General features: G+C 42.9%; 1 protein-coding gene across 1 annotated transcript in view; it reads right to left on the bottom strand.

The window, feature by feature from the left end:
- The window catches only part of LOC143983065 (uncharacterized), a 695,051-nt gene that overhangs the window by 158,824 nt on the left and 514,083 nt on the right, over window positions 1-22,144 (bottom strand). Inside the window, exons 83-85 of the mRNA XM_077482312.1 lie at window positions 21,551-21,611; window positions 11,440-11,652; window positions 104-222 (exon numbers count right to left, since the gene is read on the bottom strand). Coding sequence (XP_077338438.1) covers window positions 104-222; window positions 11,440-11,652; window positions 21,551-21,611 — 393 coding nt within the window. The remainder of the gene's footprint in view (window positions 1-103; window positions 223-11,439; window positions 11,653-21,550; window positions 21,612-22,144) is intronic.

The following is a 22,144-nucleotide window of genomic DNA, read 5'->3' as shown; positions in this document are numbered from 1 at the left end:
AAGTCAGATCGTGTGTAGGAGGCTGAATTTGGTGCTTTAGAAGCAGTTTTCCCTTCATAAATATCATTGCATTAACCAGCAAGGAATGTAAAAATCCTGTTACCTTTGCTGTACTGGTGATGGTTTGTTTGGCTTTATGGCTCAAGATTGTTCCACTGTATGACATTTTGCTGGTAGTAGAAGGTTCAATAACTAAAATACCAAATGTATTTTGATCCAGCACTGAAAAAAAATATTTAGGTTAGTGAAAGTGTGTATACATAGGCAGCTTCAGACACGTACCAAAGGGATACTATTGAAATAAAGAGGCACCCTCATTAGAGAAATTAAACAGATGCAGTTTATGCTCTGTGAGATGAAGGCTGGCCATACATGTTCAATTCTCATGTACAATTTTTCATTAGATTTACCTTAAACTATGTAGTGCAAGTACATGCCTAATTTGATAGAATTAAAAGACTACCTGCATGTATCAAAAGAATGGCAATGTATGAATAAAATTCCTTTAATTGGTGTGGGGGCATTTGGGGTAAGTGTACATACATTGTTATGCAAAACTCAGACCTGAAAGTGTGCAGCACAGACATGGGTAAATTGTGGCCCCAGGGCCACATTCAGTTCTTTGGTTGCCTTATCCAGCCCTCAATGCCTCCACAGTGAGCATGCATCTCTATCCTTGTTACCTTCCTCACTGAGGAGGCTGGCAGGCTTATAGTGTCACACTGACAGATGTCCATAATGAGAGCTGTGAGAATTAGAAGGAGAGAGCCTGAGGAGATGATTGGTACAGCGGGAGCTGTACTGGCGGGACAGCATTGCCTAGGAGACATCCCGATGCTCTCCCACCACTCTGCTACCTAGCCAAGTTCTTCCTGTGCTTACATGTGGAAAATCCAGGGGCTGTGCACCTGTTCCTCACTTAAGGTCAGGATCTGCAGTAATACCACTGTACCAGTCTCAGGCAATATCCTTTCAGTCACAGTGCTTTTCAGAGGGCATTAGAAAGCAATGAGGAGGTGTTATATTGCCTCCTCATGCTAGCACTTAGAAACTTGTTATTGAAGTATTCTTGATAAATGTATTTGACATTTAAGGAGAGTTTGTAAAGAGATGGAAATGATTGCCCTAACCTGCACTGACCAAGCGAGCATACAGAGCTCTTTAACTTATATAGATAGCCTAGCTGCAGATTCACTTCTACAAATTACACACCTCTGTTTGTTATATATAGTAGAGTGGTGCAATACATGGACAAAATGGCTTTTGTGGGGTAAGGCTTGCAGAGCAATGAGACAGTTTAACCATTCATGTTATGGTGAAGTAGACTGATAGACGGTGTGCTTCCTTCTGGCTCTGCCCTCTGTACTATGCACTGGAGTAAACCCATTTTTGTTCCTTTTGCCCCACCTATCCATAACCTCACTAGGTCATTCTGAAAAAAAACAGCAATGATCCTGAGCACACAAATGAGACTTTGAATCTTTGCCATTTGAATAAAATCATATATCTAGCCCTTAGAAACACTTTATTTTGGCTCTGTATTGACTGTTCTTCAATTTAGTTTTTTTTTCCCCGGAAGGATTTGCCCCCTTCATGACCAGGCCATTTTTTGTGAAACAGCACTGCATCGATTTAACTGACAATTGAGCAGTGTATATATGTGTGTGTATATATATATATATATATATATATACACACACACACACACATACACATATATATATATATATATATATATATATATATATATATATATATATATATATATATATATATATATATATATATATATATATATATATATATATATATATACACACACAAATTATAATTCCAGTGCCATACTAACACAGCCTTTATCTGTATGGTAACCACATCGTCATGCCGGGATCTGGGGCTCTTCTTGTTAAAGGGGGCTTCCAGATTCTGATAAGCCCCCTGCCCGCAGACCCCCACAACCACCGGCCAAGGCTGCGGGGATGAGGCCCTTGTCCCCATCAACATGGGGACATGGTGCTTTGGGGGGTACCCCAAAGCATCCTCCCAATGTTGAGGGCATGTGGCCTGGCACGGTTCAGGAGGGGGGACACTCTCTCCCCCCCTTCTTTTTCTGCGGCCTGCCAGGTTGTGTGCTCGGATAAAGGGTCTGGTATGGATTTTTAGGGGGACCCCCACGTCAATTTTTTTTTATTTTACGCAGGGTTCCCCTTAATATCCATACCAGACCTGAAGGGCCTGATAATTGAATTTGGGGGAACCCCACACTTTTTTTTTAATCAATGACTTTGATTGCATGTTCTCTGTATTACGGGAGCTGACAATTCATTAGAGCCGCGAGTGATTTTAATCAGTTCGCATCCACGCCAATTCTGACATTTCTCTCTTACATGTAAAATTCATAATTTTTTTGCTAGAAAATTACATAAAACCCCCAAATATTATATATGTTTTTTTTAGCAAAGACCCTAGCGAATACAATGGCGGTTGTTGCAACTTTTTATCTCGCACAGTATTTGTGCAGCAATTTTTCGAACATGTTTTTTTCAGAAAAAAAACAGTTTCATGCTTTAAAAAAAAAAAAGTAAAGTTAGCCCATTTTTTTTGCATAATGTGAAAGAGGAAAATACGCCGAGTAAATAGATACCAAACATGTCACACTTTAAAATTGCACGCGCTCGTATTTAAAAATCCCCATAGGCGACGCTTACATTTTTTTACTGGTTACATGTTTTGGGTTACAGAGGAGGTCTAGGGCTAGAATTATTTCTCTCACTCTAATGTTCGCGACGATACCTCACATGTGTGGTTTGAACACCGTTTTCATATGTGGGCGGCGGGACTTGCGTACGCGTTCACTTCTGCGTACGAGCTCACGGGGACAGGGGCGCTTTAAAAAAAAATGTATTGTTAATTTTATTTTTTCGTTTTAGTTTGATACTTTAAAAAAAAATGTGATTACTTTTATTACTATTACAAGGAATGTAAACATCCCTTGTAATAGGAATATGGCATGATCGGACCTATTTACAGCGAGATATGGGGTCAATAAGACCCCATATCTTACCTCTAGGCTGGGAAGCCTAAAATAAATAAAAAAACGATCCTGGCTTCCCAGCCAAAGCAGCACTGTTAATTTGAATGCAGAGGCCGGGGCGTGACGTCATAACATCGCGCCCGGCCTCCGAACGATCATAGAGACTCGGGGACCATCTGGTTCACCGGAAATCTCTATGATATCATCCGGGGGCCAGCGGATCCTGTGACCGACTCACCTTATGGAAGCAGGGGCGTCCCCTCCCACCGCCCGTAAGATCGATTAAGCGGTGGAACAGTCGCTATGATCATTCTTATGGTGCAGGGAATCGCCGGCTGAAAATGCTGATATCTGAATGAGGTCTGTAACCTCAGGCATCATTCAGATATACCACCACAAAGCCCACGACGCCCACGACGTAGCTTGGGCGCCAAGTGGTTAAATGACTTTTTTTCCTGCAGAAATGACACTTTGTGCAGGGACAGTTCTAAGCACAGGAAACATGCGTCCCTTCACAGGCATACTATAGACACCCCCCAGGTACGAAATTTAAAGGAATATTACACTTTTATTGTTTCACTTTAATCATTATTAAAATCACTGCTCCCAAAAAAACTGCCATTTTTAAAACTTTCTTTTGCATTGATGCATGTCCCCCGGGGCAGGACCCAGGTCCCCAAACACTTTTTAGGACAGTAACTTGCATATTAGCCTTTAAAATTAGCACTTTAGATTTCTCTCATAGACTTGTACAGGGTGTTCCGCGGCTTTTCGAATTTGCCGTTATCACCCCAAATTGTTCACTGTTTGCTGAACAGGCGAACAGGCAATGTTCGAGTCGAACATGAGTTCAGCTCGAACTCAAAGCTCATCCCTAGTTACTAATATACCTCCACCAATTTAAACAACGATTTAAATATACAGTGTATACTGTACAGTTTTCATATCCATAGAGAATATGGATATGATTTTAGATCATTCATGGGAGAGGGGGAGGCAATCCCTGAGACTGATCCCTATGTGGCTCCCCCTGCAGCGCAGCTGGCTTCTCGCTTATCCACCTGCTTTGAGCTACTGCAGTAAGAGCCACAGGGTGATCATTTCCCGGTAAATGCACCCACATATTGATCAACCTCCATGTCCAATAGGGATGAGCTGAACACCCCCCGGTTCGGTTCGCACCAGAACTTTCGAACGGACCCCACGTTCGTTACGAAGGTTAGAACCCCATTGAAGTCTATGGGACTCGAACGTTCGAAATGGAAAGTGCTAATTTTAACGGCTAATATGCAAGATATTGTCCTAAAAAGGGTTTGGGGACCTGACTCCTGCCTCAGGGGACATGGGTCAATGCAAAAAAAAGTTTTAAAAACGGCCATTTTGGCGGGAGCACTGATTTTAATGACGATTAAAGTGAAAAAAAAGTGAAATATTCCTTTAAATATGGTGCCTGGGGGGTGTCTGTAGTATGCCTGTGAAGTGCCACGTGTTTCCCGTGTTTAGAACAGTCCCTGCACAAAATGACATTAAACGGAAATAACACCATTTAAAACTGCTTGCGGTTTTAATGTTATATCTGGTTCCTGCAATATGGTTGAAAATCATTGAGAAAAATGGCATGGGTAGCCCTCCCTGCCCATTACCAGCCTATTTGGGTCTTGTACGCATATTAAGGGGAACCCTGTACCCATATTAAAAAAAGGAAATGCGTGTGGCCCCCAGGCCCTATATACTCAGAACAGCAGTATACAGGCGGTGCAAACAAAACAGGGACTGTGTAGGTTTGTTGTGTTAAGTTGAATCTGTTTGTAATTTTCAACTGGTACATTTTTAAAGTGTAGCTCCAGTCAAAAAAACTATTTTTAAGCTTTTTGGAAAACATAGGGAAGGGTTATCACCCCTGTATAATTTGTTTTGTCGTCCATCTTTTTTCATCTCCCTTGCTGCTGTCTCCTTGCGTTTGCAAGTAGGAGATGTTTGTAAGTTGGATGTTTGAAAGTAGGGGCCTGCCCTATATGCTCTGCAGAAATGGCGGAACACGGTGTTGGTTTTGCCACAACATTGTAAGCCCTCAAAGTGACTCTTGGTGGGCGCTGGAGCGCCCTGCTGTGAACGATTATATCAAGAATTGTAATTACATGCCATTGTTGAACAGTGGTAGAAAAATTGACCTTTGGTGGTTGTGGTGCTGGTGCCACAACACTATAAATCCTCACCGTTACTCTGGGTGGGCACAGGAAGGGGCCCTCCTGTGAAATATTATATCAAGAATTGTAATTACATGTCCCTGTTAAACAGGGGCAGAAAAATTTGGCCTTAGGCACTGCTGCTGGTGCCACCACACTGCAACCTCTTCCATATACTCTAGTTTTTTTGCTGGAATTAGCCCTGCTGCAAAGCATTGCATCAAAAATTGTACTTAAACGCCCCTGTAAAACAGGGGCAGAAAAATTGGGCCTTAGGCACTGGTGCTGGTGCCACCACACTGCAACCTCTGCCATATACTCTAGTTTTATTGCAGGAATTAGCCCTGCTGCAAAGCATTGCATCAAAAATTGTAATTAAACGCCCCTGTTAAACAGGGGCAGAAAAATTGGGCCTTAGGCACTGGTGCTGGTGCCACCACACTGCAACCTCTGCCATATACTCTAGTTTTATTGCAGGAATTAGCCCTGCTGCAAAGCATTGCATCAAAAATTGTAATTAAAACGCCCCTGTTAAACAGGGGCAGAAAAATTGGGCTGCTGGCATCACCCAGAACCAAAAATGTTCTTCCAACATATCAGCGGAGGAAGAAGAGGATAGACAATCAACATAACAGGACAGTCACTCAGCATCAGCATAGGCAGTCTTGAAGGGATGTGGTATTTCAAAAAAAATTATTCGGTTACATCAGCTTCAGGTGCTTGGTAGCTGTGGGTGATCCAAGACTGATTCATCTTGATGAAGGTCAGTCGATCAACTGATTCGGTGGACAGGCGCACCCTGTGATCGGTAACAAAGCCACCAGCAGCACTGAAGGTGCGTTCCGAAAGAACGCTGGATGCAGGACAGGCCAGTAGCTCAATTGCATACTGTGCAAGCTCTGGCCAGTGATCCATCCTCAAAACCCAGTAAGCCAGAGGATTTTCGGTGGGAAAGGTGTCCAAGTCTGACCTTGCCCCTAGGTATTCCTGCACCATGTAAATTAGACGCTGGCGATGGGTGCTGGAACCAATCATACCTTGGGGCTGCGGACTAAAAAATTGTCTGAAAGCATCAGTCAGACGGCCACCTTCTCCACCGCTCCTTCTGACCGATGCCTCAGCAACACGTTGTCCAGGACCAGGAGTTTGTAACCTCCCAGTCTCTGGGAACTCGTTGCACAGAGCTTTCTGCAAGGCCTCCCGGAGATGTCTCATCCTCTGCTCCCTCTGCGATGGCAAGATAAGGTCGGCAACCTTACCCTTGTACCGTGGATCAAGGAGAGTGGCCAACCAGTAATGGTCCCTCTCCTTGATCCGAAGAATACGAGGATCCTTCCGCAGGTATTGCAGGATCAGGGAGGCCATGCAGCGTAGGTTAGCTGAGGCATTCGGTCCGGAGTCCTCTGGGTCACTAAGGACAACATGATCCGCAGCTACCTCCTCCCAGCCACGTACAAGTCCACGTGTTTCTTGGGACTGTAAATCATCCCTATAAGACTGCTGCTGCTGCTGCTGCTGATGCTGAGTGCCAGCCTCCACCTCCATGCTGACACAATCATCCTCCTCCTCCTCTTCCTCCTCCTCATCCTCTTCCTGTGTGATGGGTGGCACAGCAGGAACACTGTCTGGATAAAGGGGGCCTTGAGAGGCAAGGAAGTCCTCCTCTTCCTGCCTCTGTTCTGCCTCAAGTGCCCTGTCCATTATTCCATGCAGCGTATGCTCCAAGAGGTGAACAAGAGGTACAGTGTCACTGATGCATGCACTGTCACTGCTCACCATCCTTGTGGCCTCCTCAAACGGTGACAGGACAGTGCATGCATCCCTGATCATGCCCCACTGGCGTGGTGAGAAAAAACCAAGCTCCCCTGACCCTGTCCTGGTGCCGTAGTCGCACAGGTACTCATTGATGGCCCTCTGCTGCGTGTGCAGCCGCTGCAGCATGGCCAATGTTGAGTTCCATCTGGTGGGCATGTCACATATAAGGCGGTTCTTGGGCAGGTTCAACTTCTTTTGGAGCTCAGCCAGCCGAGCACAGGCATTAAATGATCGGCGGAAATGCACACAGACTTTCCTGGCCTGCTTCAGGACATCATGTAAGCCGGGGTACCTGCCCAAGAACCGCTGCACCACCAGGTTAAGGACGTGAGCTACACAGGCACATGGGTCAGTTGTCCCTGTCGGAGGGCGTAGAGGAGGTTGGTGCCATTGTCGCAAACCACCATTCCTGGCTTAAGCTGGCGTGGCGTCAACCACCTCTCGGCCTGCCCCTGCAGAGCTGACAAAACATCCGCCCCAGTGTGGCTCCTGTCCCCCAAACAAACCAGCGCAAGCACGGCATGGCATCGTTTTGCCTGCGTACTTGCGTAGCCCCTGGAACGCCTACGGAGCACCGCTGGTTCTGAGGACAGAGCACTGGAAGAGGCCATGGATGAAGAAGAAGAGGAGGGGGTGGAGGAGAGAGGTGTGTCACAACCAATAGTAGCATTTTGGAGGCGTGGTGGCGGAACAACCTCCAACACTACTGCACCTTGTCCTGCATCCTTCCCAGCAGCCAGAAGAGTGACCCAATGGGCCGTGAAAGACAGGTAATGTCCCTGTCCATGCCTGCTGGACCATGAGTCAGCGGTAATATGCACCTTACCACTGACCGCCCTGTCCAGCGAGGCAAGGACATTGCCTTCCACATGCCGGTAGAGAGCCGGAATCGCCTTCCGTGAGAAAAAGTGGCGTTTGGGGACCTGCCACTGAGGAACCGCACATTGTACAAACTCACGGAAGGGGGCCGAGTCTACCAACTGAAAAGGCAGCAGTTGAAGTGCTAGCAATTTAGCCAAGCTAGCATTCAACCGCTGGGCATGTGGATGGCTGGGAGTAAACTTCTTCCGCCGGTCCAGCAGCTGGGGCAGGGACATTTGCCTGCTATAATCAGACGTGGGTGTACCACTAGCAGAGTTCCCGGAAGCACTTGGCTGTGACACACCTAATTCTACACCTTCATTCCTCTCAGAGCAGGTTTCAGAGAGGACTGAAGGTCTAGTGGGGTTGGAGATGCCAGCTGATCAGGAGCAAGGAGAGGTCCGCTTTGTTCTTTGGTGTGGGTCTTTGAGGTACGCTTGCCAACGAGCTGCATGGCAGGTCAACATATGTCTGGTCAAGCATGTGGTGCCCAAGCGGCTGATGTTTTGGCCACGTGAGATACGCTTGAGACATATGTTGCAAATAGCAGCGGTGCGATCTGATGCACTCGTCTCAAAAAAGGCCCACACCAAAGAACTTTTAGAATAACGCGCAGAGGAAGCGCTCTGCGCAGGCGGAGCTCTGCGGTGTGATTCAGTCGGTGTGCTGCCCCTAAGCTGGCCCCCGGAGGGCAACCTGCCTCGTTGGACATGTGCCTCCTCCTCCTCCTCCTCCTCCTCCCTCCTTCCAGGCACCCACGTGGAGTCAGTGCCCTCATCATCCCCTCCCTCTTCATCGCTGTAGCAAACCTGGCAGTATGCTGCAGCTTGTGGAACATGACTGCCAGATTGCTGTCCTTCTTGAGCATCCCCTCTCTCTGCGCTCACGCTACTGCCTTCCTCTAGCTGAGTGTCATCATCAGAGCCCACCAAACACTGGGCATCCTCCTGGAGCATGTACCCAACACTGTGCTCAAAGAGTTCAGGAGACTCCTCAGGAGGACGTGGTGGGTCTAGGGAAGGAGTCACTGATGATGACATTGAGAGGAGACTGGGTGAGAGAGGATGAGGAGGATGAAGAGGGCTTGGTCATCCACTCTACCAAGTCGTTGGCATGTTGCGGTTCAACATGTCCAGCTGCAGAAAAGAAGGACAAGCATGTCCCATGGCCACGTGCTGATGACAATGCACCGCGTCCACGACCAGCACTGTTGTCTCTAGACACAGAGCCTGGTTGCCATCTTTTATCGGCTCGCGCCTGTCTGCCTCTCCTTGCTGGCCTTCCAGACATGGTAATGGCCTGAAGGGAGTTGGGTAAAACAGTAGTTGGGTAGTTTATATTGTGCTGGAGGCACACAACACCCACTAACTCCTGCAGATGCCTTTTTTATAGAACAGCAGAGATAAAGGGGTATATACAGATGTATACTGTGTTGTGCTGGAGGCACACACAACTTCCAATAACTCCTGCAGATGACAATTGGGCTCAAATAGAGAACAGCTATGTAGGTGGATTATAGCGGTATGTACTGGGTACAGAGCACGCAGACAGCACGCACTATCTCCTAACACTACTGACTGCAAGCTCTATTATTAAAGATGGACCACTAGCTATATAGGTGAGGTGAATATCGCGGTGTATACTGTGGTCAGGGCACGCAGACAATAACCAGAAAACAGCAGAGATAAAGGGGTATATACAGATGTATACTGTGCTGTGCTGGAGGCACACACAACTTCCAATAACTCCTGCAGATGGCAATTGGGCTCAAATAGAGAACAGCTATGTAGGTGGATTATAGCGGTATGTACTGGGTACAGAGCACGCAAACAGCACGCACTATCTCCTAACACTACTGACTGCAAGCTCTATTATTAAAGATGGATCACTAGCTATATAGGTGAGGTGAATATCACGGTGTATACTGCGGTCAGGGCACGCAGACAATAACCAGAAAACAGCAGAGATAAAGGGGTATATACAGATGTATACTGTGCTGTGCTGGAGGCACACACAACTTCCAATAACTCCTGCAGATGGCAATTGGGCTCAAATAGAGAACAGCTATGTAGGTGGATTATAGCGGTATGTACTGGGTACAGAGCAGGCAAACAGCACGCACTATCTCCTAACACTACTGACTGCAAGCTCTATTATTAAAGATGGATCACTAGCTATATAGGTGAGGTGAATATCACGGTGTATACTGCGGTCAGGGCACGCAGACAATAACCAGAAAACAGCAGAGATAAAGGGGTATATACAGATGTATACTGTGCTGTGCTGGAGGCACACACAACTTCCAATAACTCCTGCAGATGGCAATTGGGCTCAAATAGAGAACAGCTATGTAGGTGGATTATAGCGGTATGTACTGGGTACAGAGCACGCAAACAGCACGCACTATCTCCTAACACTACTGACTGCAAGCTCTATTATTAAAGATGGATCACTAGCTATATAGGTGAGGTGAATATAGTGGTGTATACTGCGGTCAGGGCACAGACAATAACTACTACACAACAGCAAGATAGGAAATCAGCCAAAAACGATCGGTGTGTACTGTGTTGAAGGTACACAGAACACCCACTGCTTCAGATGCCAACACACTACACAAGGCCGCCTCAAAGGCGGCCTTATATAGTGTGGGGCGTGCACTACACAGCCTGAGCTATGATTGGCCACAGGCAGGATGCCTGTGGCCAATCATGGCTCTCCTCGCTGCTGGCGCTGCGATTGGCCAAGCATGCGGGGTCACAGTGCATGCTTGGCCAATCATGAGCCAGCAATACACTGCGCCATCGCAGTGCATTGTGGGCCGTGCGCGCCACACGAATTTTGACGCGAACGGACCAAGAGTTCGGATTTCGACGAACAGCCAATGTTCGAGTCGAACGTACGTTCGACTCGAACACGAAGCTCATCCCTAATGTCCAAGATCCAACTCCCCAACCCCATTCTCCTTCCCTACAGCTGCCAGCTTCTCCTCCTCTCCCTCCCATGTGAATGGGGGATTTGGGCTGGAGTCACCTGTTACTCTATAGAAAAGCAGAGGCTGTTTAAACATAGCATAAAGTATAAATTAGGACCTACAGCTATAATTGCACAGTCAATGTGTTCCAATAGCGTAACATTGGCTGCCTGCACACAGCTCCAGGTGACTCCACCACAAAGTCAAAGCATTTATTCACACTGTACAGGCCACAGCACCCATGTGAATGAGCTCCAATACCTCATTCACACACAGAGCTATATTTGTTAACTCAATACAGTTTTATCCTGTAGATTGAGCAGGAATTTTGTAAGTTATGTTGTGTTTGTGTTGACAAATGATGTTATTGTATTTTTAGCAAAATATCATCTTGATATTTTTTTTTGGGGGGGGGGGGGGTCTCACAGATAGTTTGTATGGGGCCAAGACAGGTAGTCTGTTTGGAATCCATGTGATTTCCTTCAGCAGCCCTGACTTAGCCATTGTGTAACTTTGCTGTGTATGTAGTACACAGTAGTTTTGGGGTACTTTTAGCACTTATTGTTACTTACCTGCCATACTTTCAATACTCAGGCAACAGTTCTGAAGGTCTAGGTCTCTGGAATGTTGTTTGACCCACTGACATACAGCATCAGGAAAGTATTCTGGATGTGCTGCACGAATAATCAATAGGCGATGAAAGTCATCCAAATGGGATGCTGTATCTACACATAGAGGAAGCCTGAAAACACCTCTGCACACATTATCTTCATTTGTTGGAGAATCTGCATATTTTAAAACACAAAAAACATGACATTGTAGTTAAAGCATACTGCACTCTATATTAAATGTTTATGTTTTAGAATGTGAAAATGCTTACACATCTTAACTTTCAGTGAGTTTGCAGCTTGTTATGTAATTTAGTGATTGGAAATCATGAAAATTATGACAGTCAGGTATGTCATGGACTCGTAGCATTCCAACATGCTTGATGTGAAGCATTCCAGAGTGGTCAAATAAGTTATCTTTTATGCATAATTAAACACCATCAAAGTTAAAAAAAATAAAAGAAAAACCCTAGCCCAAAGCAGCAAGGCTTTTGGAAAGTCAATATCTGCCAAATGGTTAGGCAGTCCCTTGGCCCCAACTGAGATGCCTTGGGCCTGGTGACATGGTGCTTAAGGCAGTGTGTACATTATTGTGGGAAAAAGGAGGGAGAGTGTTCACACGATCACCATAACCAGACAAAATGCTTTCGTAAGTTATAGCAGTAGGAGGTGCCTGCTATATGCTGGGTGGTAGGTTTTTAGTTTTTAGGACGTTACTTTATAGAATTACATTCTGTATACAATGTCTGGCCATCCCTAGTTGGAAACCCATGCCATCTCTATACAATGAACTCCCATCAAACATGGTGCATCAATATCAAAACACACCCTAAGAAAGACACAGCTTCCTCTGATATTCCTCCAAATGCTATCCACCACCACTAAACACTGGATAGCCTTAAACCCTGGGCATAATATTAGGCAGTGCTTTAATACCCTGAGCGAAGTCTCTAATACTATGTTATATAGGGCTTCTAGTTGTAGGTGTTTTTCCCAATCCCTGCTTAAAAGATGTGTTACTTTTTTCATGTTAAGTGGTCCTTTTTGTAATATAATTTACCAATAAGAAGTTGTATTATATTAACTTTAACCCAGATAAAACAAATGGGTTTGAGACCAGGTTTTTCTTGGTTCTGAACATTATCCTGGCATTATCATCCAGTCTTGACTCTGCTTATGCTGAAGGAAAAAAACAGTGAGGATGGAGTATGTGAAGACAATTTGGAAAACTGAAAAACAAGCTATACCTCTCATGTTGTACCAAACAAAAAGCTGATCTTGATTTGTTAACAAAAAATAAATATGTTAGCAAGGAAGACTTCCAATTTTCTTCTTCTTTTGCTATTCTGCAGGAATAAATGGCACAGTACTGACATTTCAAGTTTTTAAAACAAGAAGTCTTTGTAGAAGTGCTATTGGGCTACCTTACTATGACTCCCTCTCTGGCTTTTCAGCTTCTCATCCTTCTTTATACCTGTGGACCTAATAAGACTATATTCAAATAATTTCAATATTCCTCGGTCTACCAAATTTGGTCCATATGGTTGGATAACTCCTACTGTATTACTGACTCTTGACATTATACATTATCTGGTGTAATCATCCATTGGCTGGATACCGGTGTCTATCCCTAGCCCTATCATAACCTCTGTTCCTCTCCCCTTTCTCCTGTCCTCTCCCTCTCTCTTCTGCTCTCCATTCTTTATCTTCCTCCTCATTATTTAACAGTAGAAGACACTAAGGATAAATACAAGTTCACAACCTCACAGAGTGTACTGTCTACCCTAGGCCTTTTTTTTCACTTATTATTGGCTTATGTGATATTGTTGCATATTTATTTATTTGTATGATGTACTTTCCTGTACACCGCTCTTCTGTTCTTTCATTCTATATGGAAAATCTCTAATAATAAAAAAAAAATTGGAAAAAAGACCTATGGGATATAGGTGACAAAAATATGTCTCCTAATTTATTTTAATGTTATTCAAAATCTCTTTTTCTGAGAAATTTTCCAGTTCTCCTCTTTTGTAACCTCAATTTTACATCCCCCCCATGTCCTTTCCCATTTCTTTGTACCTTTCCCTGTGTACCGAAAATATTCCCTAAATACATATCTTAACTCTAGCTGTCTTATACTGGTTCACATGACTGGTTCACAAGGTAGGGTGCCCTTTCCTCCTCTACATTGTCAGTGGTGGGTGGTCTTCTCTGTTGCATAAACTAGTGCTCATGTTTTGATGCTAGCACCACTCTATACAGCAATCCATTGTGAACAACCCAGGTGGTGTCTCCACGATGTCACCAGAGGTGGATTGAATTATGCTGAGCAACATTTAGTCCCAGCAATGGAAGATACAGAGGTCAGCCGTGCAGTGTATAGATCGCCAGTAGGGTTACCAAACAGTTTTTTTTAACAATGTATATAGCAAAACAATGTAAAAGAAAAAAAAAGTAAATTAATATTACTCTGCTTCTATGACTGAGCCTGTCAAACAAGTCCTTAATGAAAATTAAATACCTTATGTGTTCTTAATGGCTGAATGTTTTTTACTAGAAATATCTAAAAACTCATTGTAAGTATTCATGTAAATTAACAATTCCTACATCTATGAAAAATGTCACAGTCAGGGGTCAGACTCAGAGACTAGTAGCTATATCAGTAGTGATGCTCTCACCAGCCAGCTGGATAATTACAGAAGCAGGTCACCCTTGCAGGTGACACAGGCTCACTGTCTAAGCACTAACCCATGTTTACCAGTGCTCCTGATGGTGGAAATTGGTGTTGCTTTGAGTTAGTACTAAGTGGCTGTCCTAAGAGCTGCCCCACCAGGGGATGAGAAAGCAAGAGTTCAGTCACAGATAAAGCAGGTAGGGATCAAGGCAAGAATGTTCAAGGAATTGTCCAGGCTGCTATCCAGCATCCCAGGTGGTTCAGTGAGAAGAGACATTGCCAGACATAGCAGTGGCTGCAAGTTCAGATCTAGGTACTGACAACAACATCTTTCTTGTTTACAACACTAATCTCTGATAGGCTGACCTAATGACATGATCTTTAAAGTCTTAGTATCACTACTGATTTCATTTTGGTCAATAAACCTACTTCTTTTTCTAAGGTTTAAGAGAAATTAGAAGTAAGTAGCATTAGACATTATGACCATATCCTTTTAAATATCTACCTTTAAGAAACTTGAATACATTTGTAAAAAAGAACCATTTAGGAATTGGCTATTCTCTGGCATTTAAAAGATATTATGAAACTGACTAATTGCTGACCAATTGTACAGAGAAATTGCGTGGATAGAATGTTCCAGTAGGTACACACAAAGCTGTCAGAAAAGGGAGATTCAAGGAACATTTAGGGTGAAAATATACCCTTTTTTATTTGGCTGCACAGGAGTGCCATTCATTGATGTTAGTTCTCACAAAGTGAGCTGTGTAAAAACGTCAGTGAGGGAGTGAGAGGAGCCAAAACGGACATTGCAGAAAAGCACACCACCCCTTCTTCACAAGTCAGATAAATCTGACATACACAAGATGTGGGGAGAAATCTAAGACCTAAGGTTTTCTCGCCAGTGAAGTTCATTCCTGAGGTCATAAAAATGACCGAGTCTCCTGCAGGAGCAGCATGTTTTCAACTGTTAGTGAAAGAAGAAAACAAAGATGTAGTTGCAGGTTGGCATGCATGCACATTTTGTTCCAAATATGTAGCAGAGCAAATAAAAAAAGAAAGTTTAGTTCCGCTTTAATAATATAATAAAAGGACAAAATAAAGTCTGGAAACACAGAAATGTATTTCTCACAAGCCTCTAAAACATTTCCCAAAATGATCCCAAAACTCTTCTAAGCCCATATCCCCAATTTCACCGCTCTTTCACTGTTTCTTTTTCTTTTTTGTTTCGTAGAGATGTAATATTTTTGATAAATTCCTTTTTGCATTTTGTGATCTAACAGGAGCAATATCTAAGTATAATGTATATTCTCTATCATATGGTGTTTGAGCTTGCGCCAGAAGGGTGTACTAAAGAAGTATCATTCTGGATTATGGTTGTCAGCAGGCTTGGTGGGCCTGGTAATCACACCTGGGAACATGCTAGATCTCTCAAGGAGATAATGGCTTTTCACGGAGGTTACCAACTTGTTACCGACCTTGGCTCAGTTCTCCAGCTTAAGAGCTGTTTACTCATGAAAATAAACTAACTGGAGGGAGATAGTTCTCTAAATGAAAGCACACTGTGACCTACCTTATCTGTACTTGTGGTAATACAGACAGGGAAAATAGATGTACTGTCTCCAAGTGAGAAAGTTCATACTATACGCTGAAAATTGCTAATGTTGTAGCCAAATTACATAATGTGGCCAGCAGCAGCAGTATAAAGCTGTTAGCTCAGAAATGTAGACAAACTGGTGGTAGAAAGGATGTAAGTTATACAGTTTTTCTACATTTCTGAACTAGCAACTACATCCTGTCACTTGGCTACAACAATTCGCAGCATAAAGCAAAATGCTTCTCACTTGGGTACAGTGCACTTATTTTTTTCTGCCTAGATTCCTATTAGTTTAGGTAATTTAACTTCCAGTATGCTTTAATTCGGAGAATGATCTCCCTCTGTTGCTGTTTGTTTACATTCTTGAGTGAACAGCTCTCCACCACTCTGTCACTGTTACCATCACTGTCTTCAGAGATAGTAACTTGCGGCATTTTAGAAAGATCATTCTCTAGAACATTTTTTTATGTAGCTTTAGGGTTAGCTGAACATCCATTTTTACTAATATTTATTAAAAGTGATTAGGGAAAGTTTTACACTTTAGAACCCTAAATTCTGTCATTTTTTTCCTGTCATATTCTTTATGCACAGCCACTTATTAAAATCAATGAAGCATTATTATATATGTAGAAAATCTGCTATCACCACTAGCGCAGTTATAAATCTTTATCCAACAAGCACATCAAAGTCATCTATAAATATATGATTGAAGTCGAGACACTGCCAGCAATATGTACTACTGTTTAAACCAATACTATATGAGGTGGTATGAAAACATTTAAAGTTTTGTAACACACCAACAGATGGCAGCACAAGGCTGCATGCACAGTAACAAGGGGCACTGACCTTCATACGTCAGTATGCCAGAAACATCATCCTTTGTACATCGGGAGCTGTACAACTGGTGCTATTCTGACCATGTGCATCAACCAGTTCTGCTATTTCATCATGGACAGCAAGTTAGAACAAAGAGCAAACGTGAAACTCTGCATGAAACTGGGCAAATCTGCCACAGAGATGTTTGATGTGATTCAGCAAGTTTACAGAGATGCTGCAATGAGTTGAAGATCCAGTGCAAAGGTCGCTGTTTTGACACCAGCTCGAATAGCAAAAGATGCTTGACGCATTTCGAAAAGAAGACTTTCAGGACACATTCCAGAAGTGTCAGGAATGCTGTGAGCACTGTATTGCTGTGGAAGGGGACTATTTAGAAGGTGATAGTGTGTAAATGTAGATACAAAAAGTACTTTCTGGTAAATAGAGCTAGTCTAAAAACTTTTTGATACCACCTCGTGCATTGTCTGCATAGCATTTGGCACACAGGTTATGGGTAGGTTTGTTATAATAGGCTGCCAAAATATTAACTTTTGTTATCTCATTTACAATAAAAAACTGTAAACATAACATTTAAAAAAAAAAAAAATCTAAAATGATATAGTAAGTAAATCGTATTCATTCTTTCGTAAATGGAAAATGCCCCAAAAATATAGATTATGTCAGCATTTACATCAAACCAGTAGCTAAAATCCATTATTATGAATATGAGCATGCAGAAGCTGTCTACAAATGTACAACCCAAAGATATACAAATAATTTAATTGAACTATCTTCATTACTATATACATTATTGGGATGCATGGCAATACCACTTGTGGACTTCCACGACAGCAAATAATATGGTAAATCAATCTAAACAAGTAAAGAAAATAGCCTAACTTATGATGAAAGGATTTTGTCCTCCATTATTATCTCTCTAGAAACAAAGGAGTTAATGATAACCAAACTGGCAAGTAAGCCGATGTTCATTTACGCCTGAGAGAGCAGGAAGACCTTCAAACAGTTTGACCCAGTCTCTCCCGCACTTTCAGTCTGAAGGATGCCACTTAACTATCTCCAGGGACACATGATAAATGAATCCATTAGGACTGTAAAGTGGACCAGAGGAGCTACAGTAATTCAGAGTCCTGGGGCCAACCTTTCCTTCATTGTGCTATTAACGCATGGCAGATCTATATAGAAGATGCACTATGGAAAAGCCATTTATAAATCATATTTTAAACTGCAAACACTTTGTTACTATGTTACTACTATGCATATACTGTTATATGACCTTACACAGTAGATTATTGCACAGCATCAACACAGAAAGGTCATTTCATTTTATCTTTCAACTATGCCTTTTATATCTCTTGCATTTTAAAAGCAGAATCATTTGCACGGCTAATAACAGCTATGAATAAGCATTGAACAACAAGCAGTGAAAGCCTGACAAATCAAACATTATTTCCAAAATAAGAGTGTAAACAAAATAAGTAAACCTAAAGCTCTGGAAGTGCAAACATGAATATAAATCATATGCCAGGAGAGAAAAAAAATTAACTAAAAAACAACTGAAGCAAATAAAACATTGTTTTTTTCTTTAAATCATTGTATTCATTTATACCTGTACCTTTTTTTTTTTAAATGTACACATGCAGTTTTACAACACTTGGCGGCAATAGATGTGAGCTAAAACATTTCATCAAGCTTTTGTTGCATTAAAGTTTATTAACCCTGCTGCTGTGAACCCTGATAATACAAATTAATTTGCAATGCCTCATGATCATTCATACAGTCTAGTAAATAAGGTAAAGTAGTGAGTGCACAGCTTTAATAGCCATGTAAATTTTCTGTCCCCTCAAAATAGCTCAACACACAGCCATTAATGTCTAAACTGCTGACAACAAAATGGAGTACACCCCTAAGTTAAAATGTCCAAATTGGGCCCAAAGAGTCAATATTTTGTGTGGTTACCATTATTTTTCAGAACTGCCTTAACCCTCTTGGGCATGGAGTTCACCAGAGCTTCACAGGTTGCCACTGGAGTCCTTTTCCACTGCTCCATGACAACATCATGGAGCTGGTGGATGTTAGAGACCTTGTGCTCCTCCACCTTCCATTTGAGGATGCCCCATAGATGCTCAATAGGGTTTAGGTCTGGAGACATGCTTGGCCAGTCCATCACCTTTAGCAAGGCAGTGGTCATCTTGGAGGTGTGTTTTCGGGTAGGTGTCATGTTGGAATACTGCTCTTCGGTCCAGTCTCCGAAGGGAGGGGATGATGCTCTGCTTCAGTATGTCACAGTACATGTTGGCATTCTCTCAATGAACTGTAGCTCCCCAGTGTCGGCAGCACTCATGCAGCCCCAGACCATGACACTCCCACCACCATGCTTGACTGTAGGCAAGACACACTTGTCTTTGTACTCCTCACCTGGTCGCCACCACACACGCTTAACACCATCTGAACTAAATAGGTTTATCTTGGTCTCGTCAGACTACAGGACATGGTTCCAGTAATCAATGTCCTTAGTCTGCTTGTCTTCAGCAAACTGTTTGCGGGCTTTCTAATGCATCATTTTTAGAAGAGTCTTCCTTCTGGGACAAAAGCCATGCAGACCAATTTGATCCCCTGTTCTGATATGGTCTGAGCACTGACAGGCTGACCCCTTCAACCTCTGCAGCAATTCTGGCAGCACTCATACATCTATTTCCTAAAGACAACCTCTTGATATGACACTGAGCACATGCACTCAACTTCTTTGGTCGACCATTGCGAGGCCTGTTCTGAGTGGAACCTGTCCTGTTAAACCGCTGTATGATCTTGGCCACCCTGCTGCAGCTCAGTTTCAGGGTCTTGGCAATCCTCTTATAGCCTAGACCATCTTTATGTAGAGCAACAATTCTTTTTTTCAGATACTCAGAGTTCTTTGCCATGAGGTGCCATGTTGAACTTCCAATGACCGTTATGAGAGTGTGAGAGTGACAACACTGAATTTAACACACCTGCTCCCCATTCACACCTAAGACCTTGTAACATTAACGAGGCACATACATCGGGGAGGGAAAATGGCTAATTGGGCCCAATTTGAACATTTTCACTTAGGGGTGTACTCACTCTTGTTGCCAGTGGTTTAGGCATTAATGGCAGTTATTTTGTGGGGACACATTTACACTGTTATACAAGCTGTACACTCACTACTTTTCATTGTAGTAAAGTGTAATTTCTTCAATGTTGTCACAAGAAAGGATATAATAAAATATTTACCAAAAAGTGAGGAGTGTACTCACTTTTGTGAGATACTGTATGTGCTTGCATGAAGATTTTTTATTTTTTTTTGGAGCTGGGAATGAATTATTTTTCTTATCTTGAACTAGATGGAAATGTGCAGTTTTCACTCACACTATATTATTGTTAAGTCTAAAACAATAACATAGGACCATTTTTCAGAAGAAGGAAGACAAAGATAGCAGTGAGGGGATATATTGGTGGCAGCTGGGAAACATATGAGTATCACTGTGGAAAACCTACCTAGTGTGGAAGGATCATGCTGTATGTCATACCAGGGTATATATGGGTCTACTCTAGGTCATACACATAAGTGACCACTGCATAAACTCTGTTACATTTTATTGACCTCTGCACTGTGTGTTACTTACTGCTGACCTCTTAACTATGTGTTAGTTTCTACTGTGGGCGGCACAGTGGTGTAGTGGATAGGACTTTCGCCTAGCAATAAGAAGGGTCGCTGGTTCAAATCCCAACCACGACACTACCTGCTTGGAGTTTGCATGTTCTCCCTGTGCCTGCGTGGGTTTCCTCCAGGTACTCTGGTTTCCTCCCACACTCCAAAGACATGCAGATAGGTTAATTGGATCCTGTCTAAATTGTCCCTAGTATGTATGAATGTGAGTTAGGGACCTTAGATTGTAAGCTCCTTGAGGGTAGGGACTGATGTGAATGTACAATGTATATGTAAAGCACTGCGTAAATTGATGGCGCTATGTAAGTAACTGAAATAAATAGTAATAAAATAATACTGTCCTCTGAACTTTGTGCTACTTACTATTGGTCTCCAAACTCTGAATTACTTACTCCTGACCCCTGCACTATATGTAACATACTACTTATCCTTGAACCCAACCCATTCAGACAGGCCAAAAGGCAGCCAGGTCAGAGTTCAGGCCAGCCAGGCCAGAGCACAACCCAGCCAGGTCAGAACTCTGTCCAACCAGCCAGGTCAGAGTTCAGCACACCCAGCCAGGTCAGAACTCTGTCCAACCAGCCAGGTCAGAGTTCAGCACAGCCAGCCAGGCCAAAACTTAGCCCAGCCAGGCAGAAACTTAGTCCAGCCAACCAGACCAGAACTCAATCCAGCCACCCAAGCCAAAACAGAAACCAGCCAGCCAGGCCACAACTCAGTCCAGCTAGCCCAGCCAGAACTCAAACCACCCAGGCCTGAACTAAACTAGTTGGGCCACAACTCAAACCAGCCAGCCAAGACACAATTCAAATCAGTCAGCCAAGCCAGGTTTAGGAGATAAGATAATGTTATAGTATTACAGTGTCATTTGTATTATTATAGTTTTAAAAGTTTTCTTTTAATTTTTCTTTTTATAGGCCTTGCTATGTTATCTCCCAAAAAATGAGGGGTGCTGCACCCTGGTGATCTTTAATCTGTTCCATGCATTTCAGATAGATCTCCACCTCTCTATGGTTGCTAACCTTGCCCTAAACATTGTGGTCTAATATGCTAGCTATGATATAGAATATCAATCTCGGCATGAATATTGAAAAGACACATGCATCCTTGACAAAGAGATAGCTGAGTTAACTACATATGCAGCTGGTTTACATAATGACAAATGGTTGAATACTTGTTAGGGTGTTACCAAATTTGTAATTATTTTCATTTATTTTATTTCTAGACATAATAGCAAAATAAATGAAATCTAAGTGGTATCTAAACAAAAACAAATGTAAATACATACCCGAATCATTTTGATAATCCAATTTATACCATTTTTCCCACTCTGAAGCATTCTCTGTTATCTGCAACAATAAATTGTTGGAAATATTATTGGCAGTGGTTTAGAGTGAATTTAATAAATCATAAAGGAGCTAATTTCTTGCTATAAACTCTAAAAGTAAGGACTCGCTTGGTAAATTTGTCTTTTCTGTTTTACACGTGTAGTCCTACCCCAGTAGGTGCCACTGGTATTAACTTGTTCTTCCCTAAAAGTGCAAAGGCTGCCTACCACTGCAAGCACCAGTCCATTCAAATAAAATAAAAATAAAAAATAAACGTGAATGCTGAGCAGTCTAGTCACCTCGCAGCTGAAGACCATGAGGTAAATTTCTGAACAGGCTAAGGCCTTGCAGATGGAGACCATAAGGCATGTTTCCTTGGCATATGGCTACCTTGCACTTATACCCAACTACTGGTAGCCAATGCGATTTGCAGAACACAGCACTGTCACAGGGTTCAATTTAGGGTATTTAGTCATAAGTCCCCAGGACACCTGTCAACTTCCAGCTTCCTCTCAGGGCAAATGCAGCAAACAGTGCATGCATTTCAAAGCAGC

This window comes from Lithobates pipiens, unplaced genomic scaffold, assembly GCF_037356315.1.
Source record: "Lithobates pipiens isolate NorthernLeopardFrog02 unplaced genomic scaffold, aLitPip1_a1.2 Scaffold_16, whole genome shotgun sequence".
NCBI lineage: Eukaryota > Metazoa > Chordata > Amphibia > Anura > Ranidae > Lithobates > Lithobates pipiens.
Note: the sequence above shows the minus strand (reverse complement) of the source record. Positions and strands in the feature narration are given on the sequence as shown.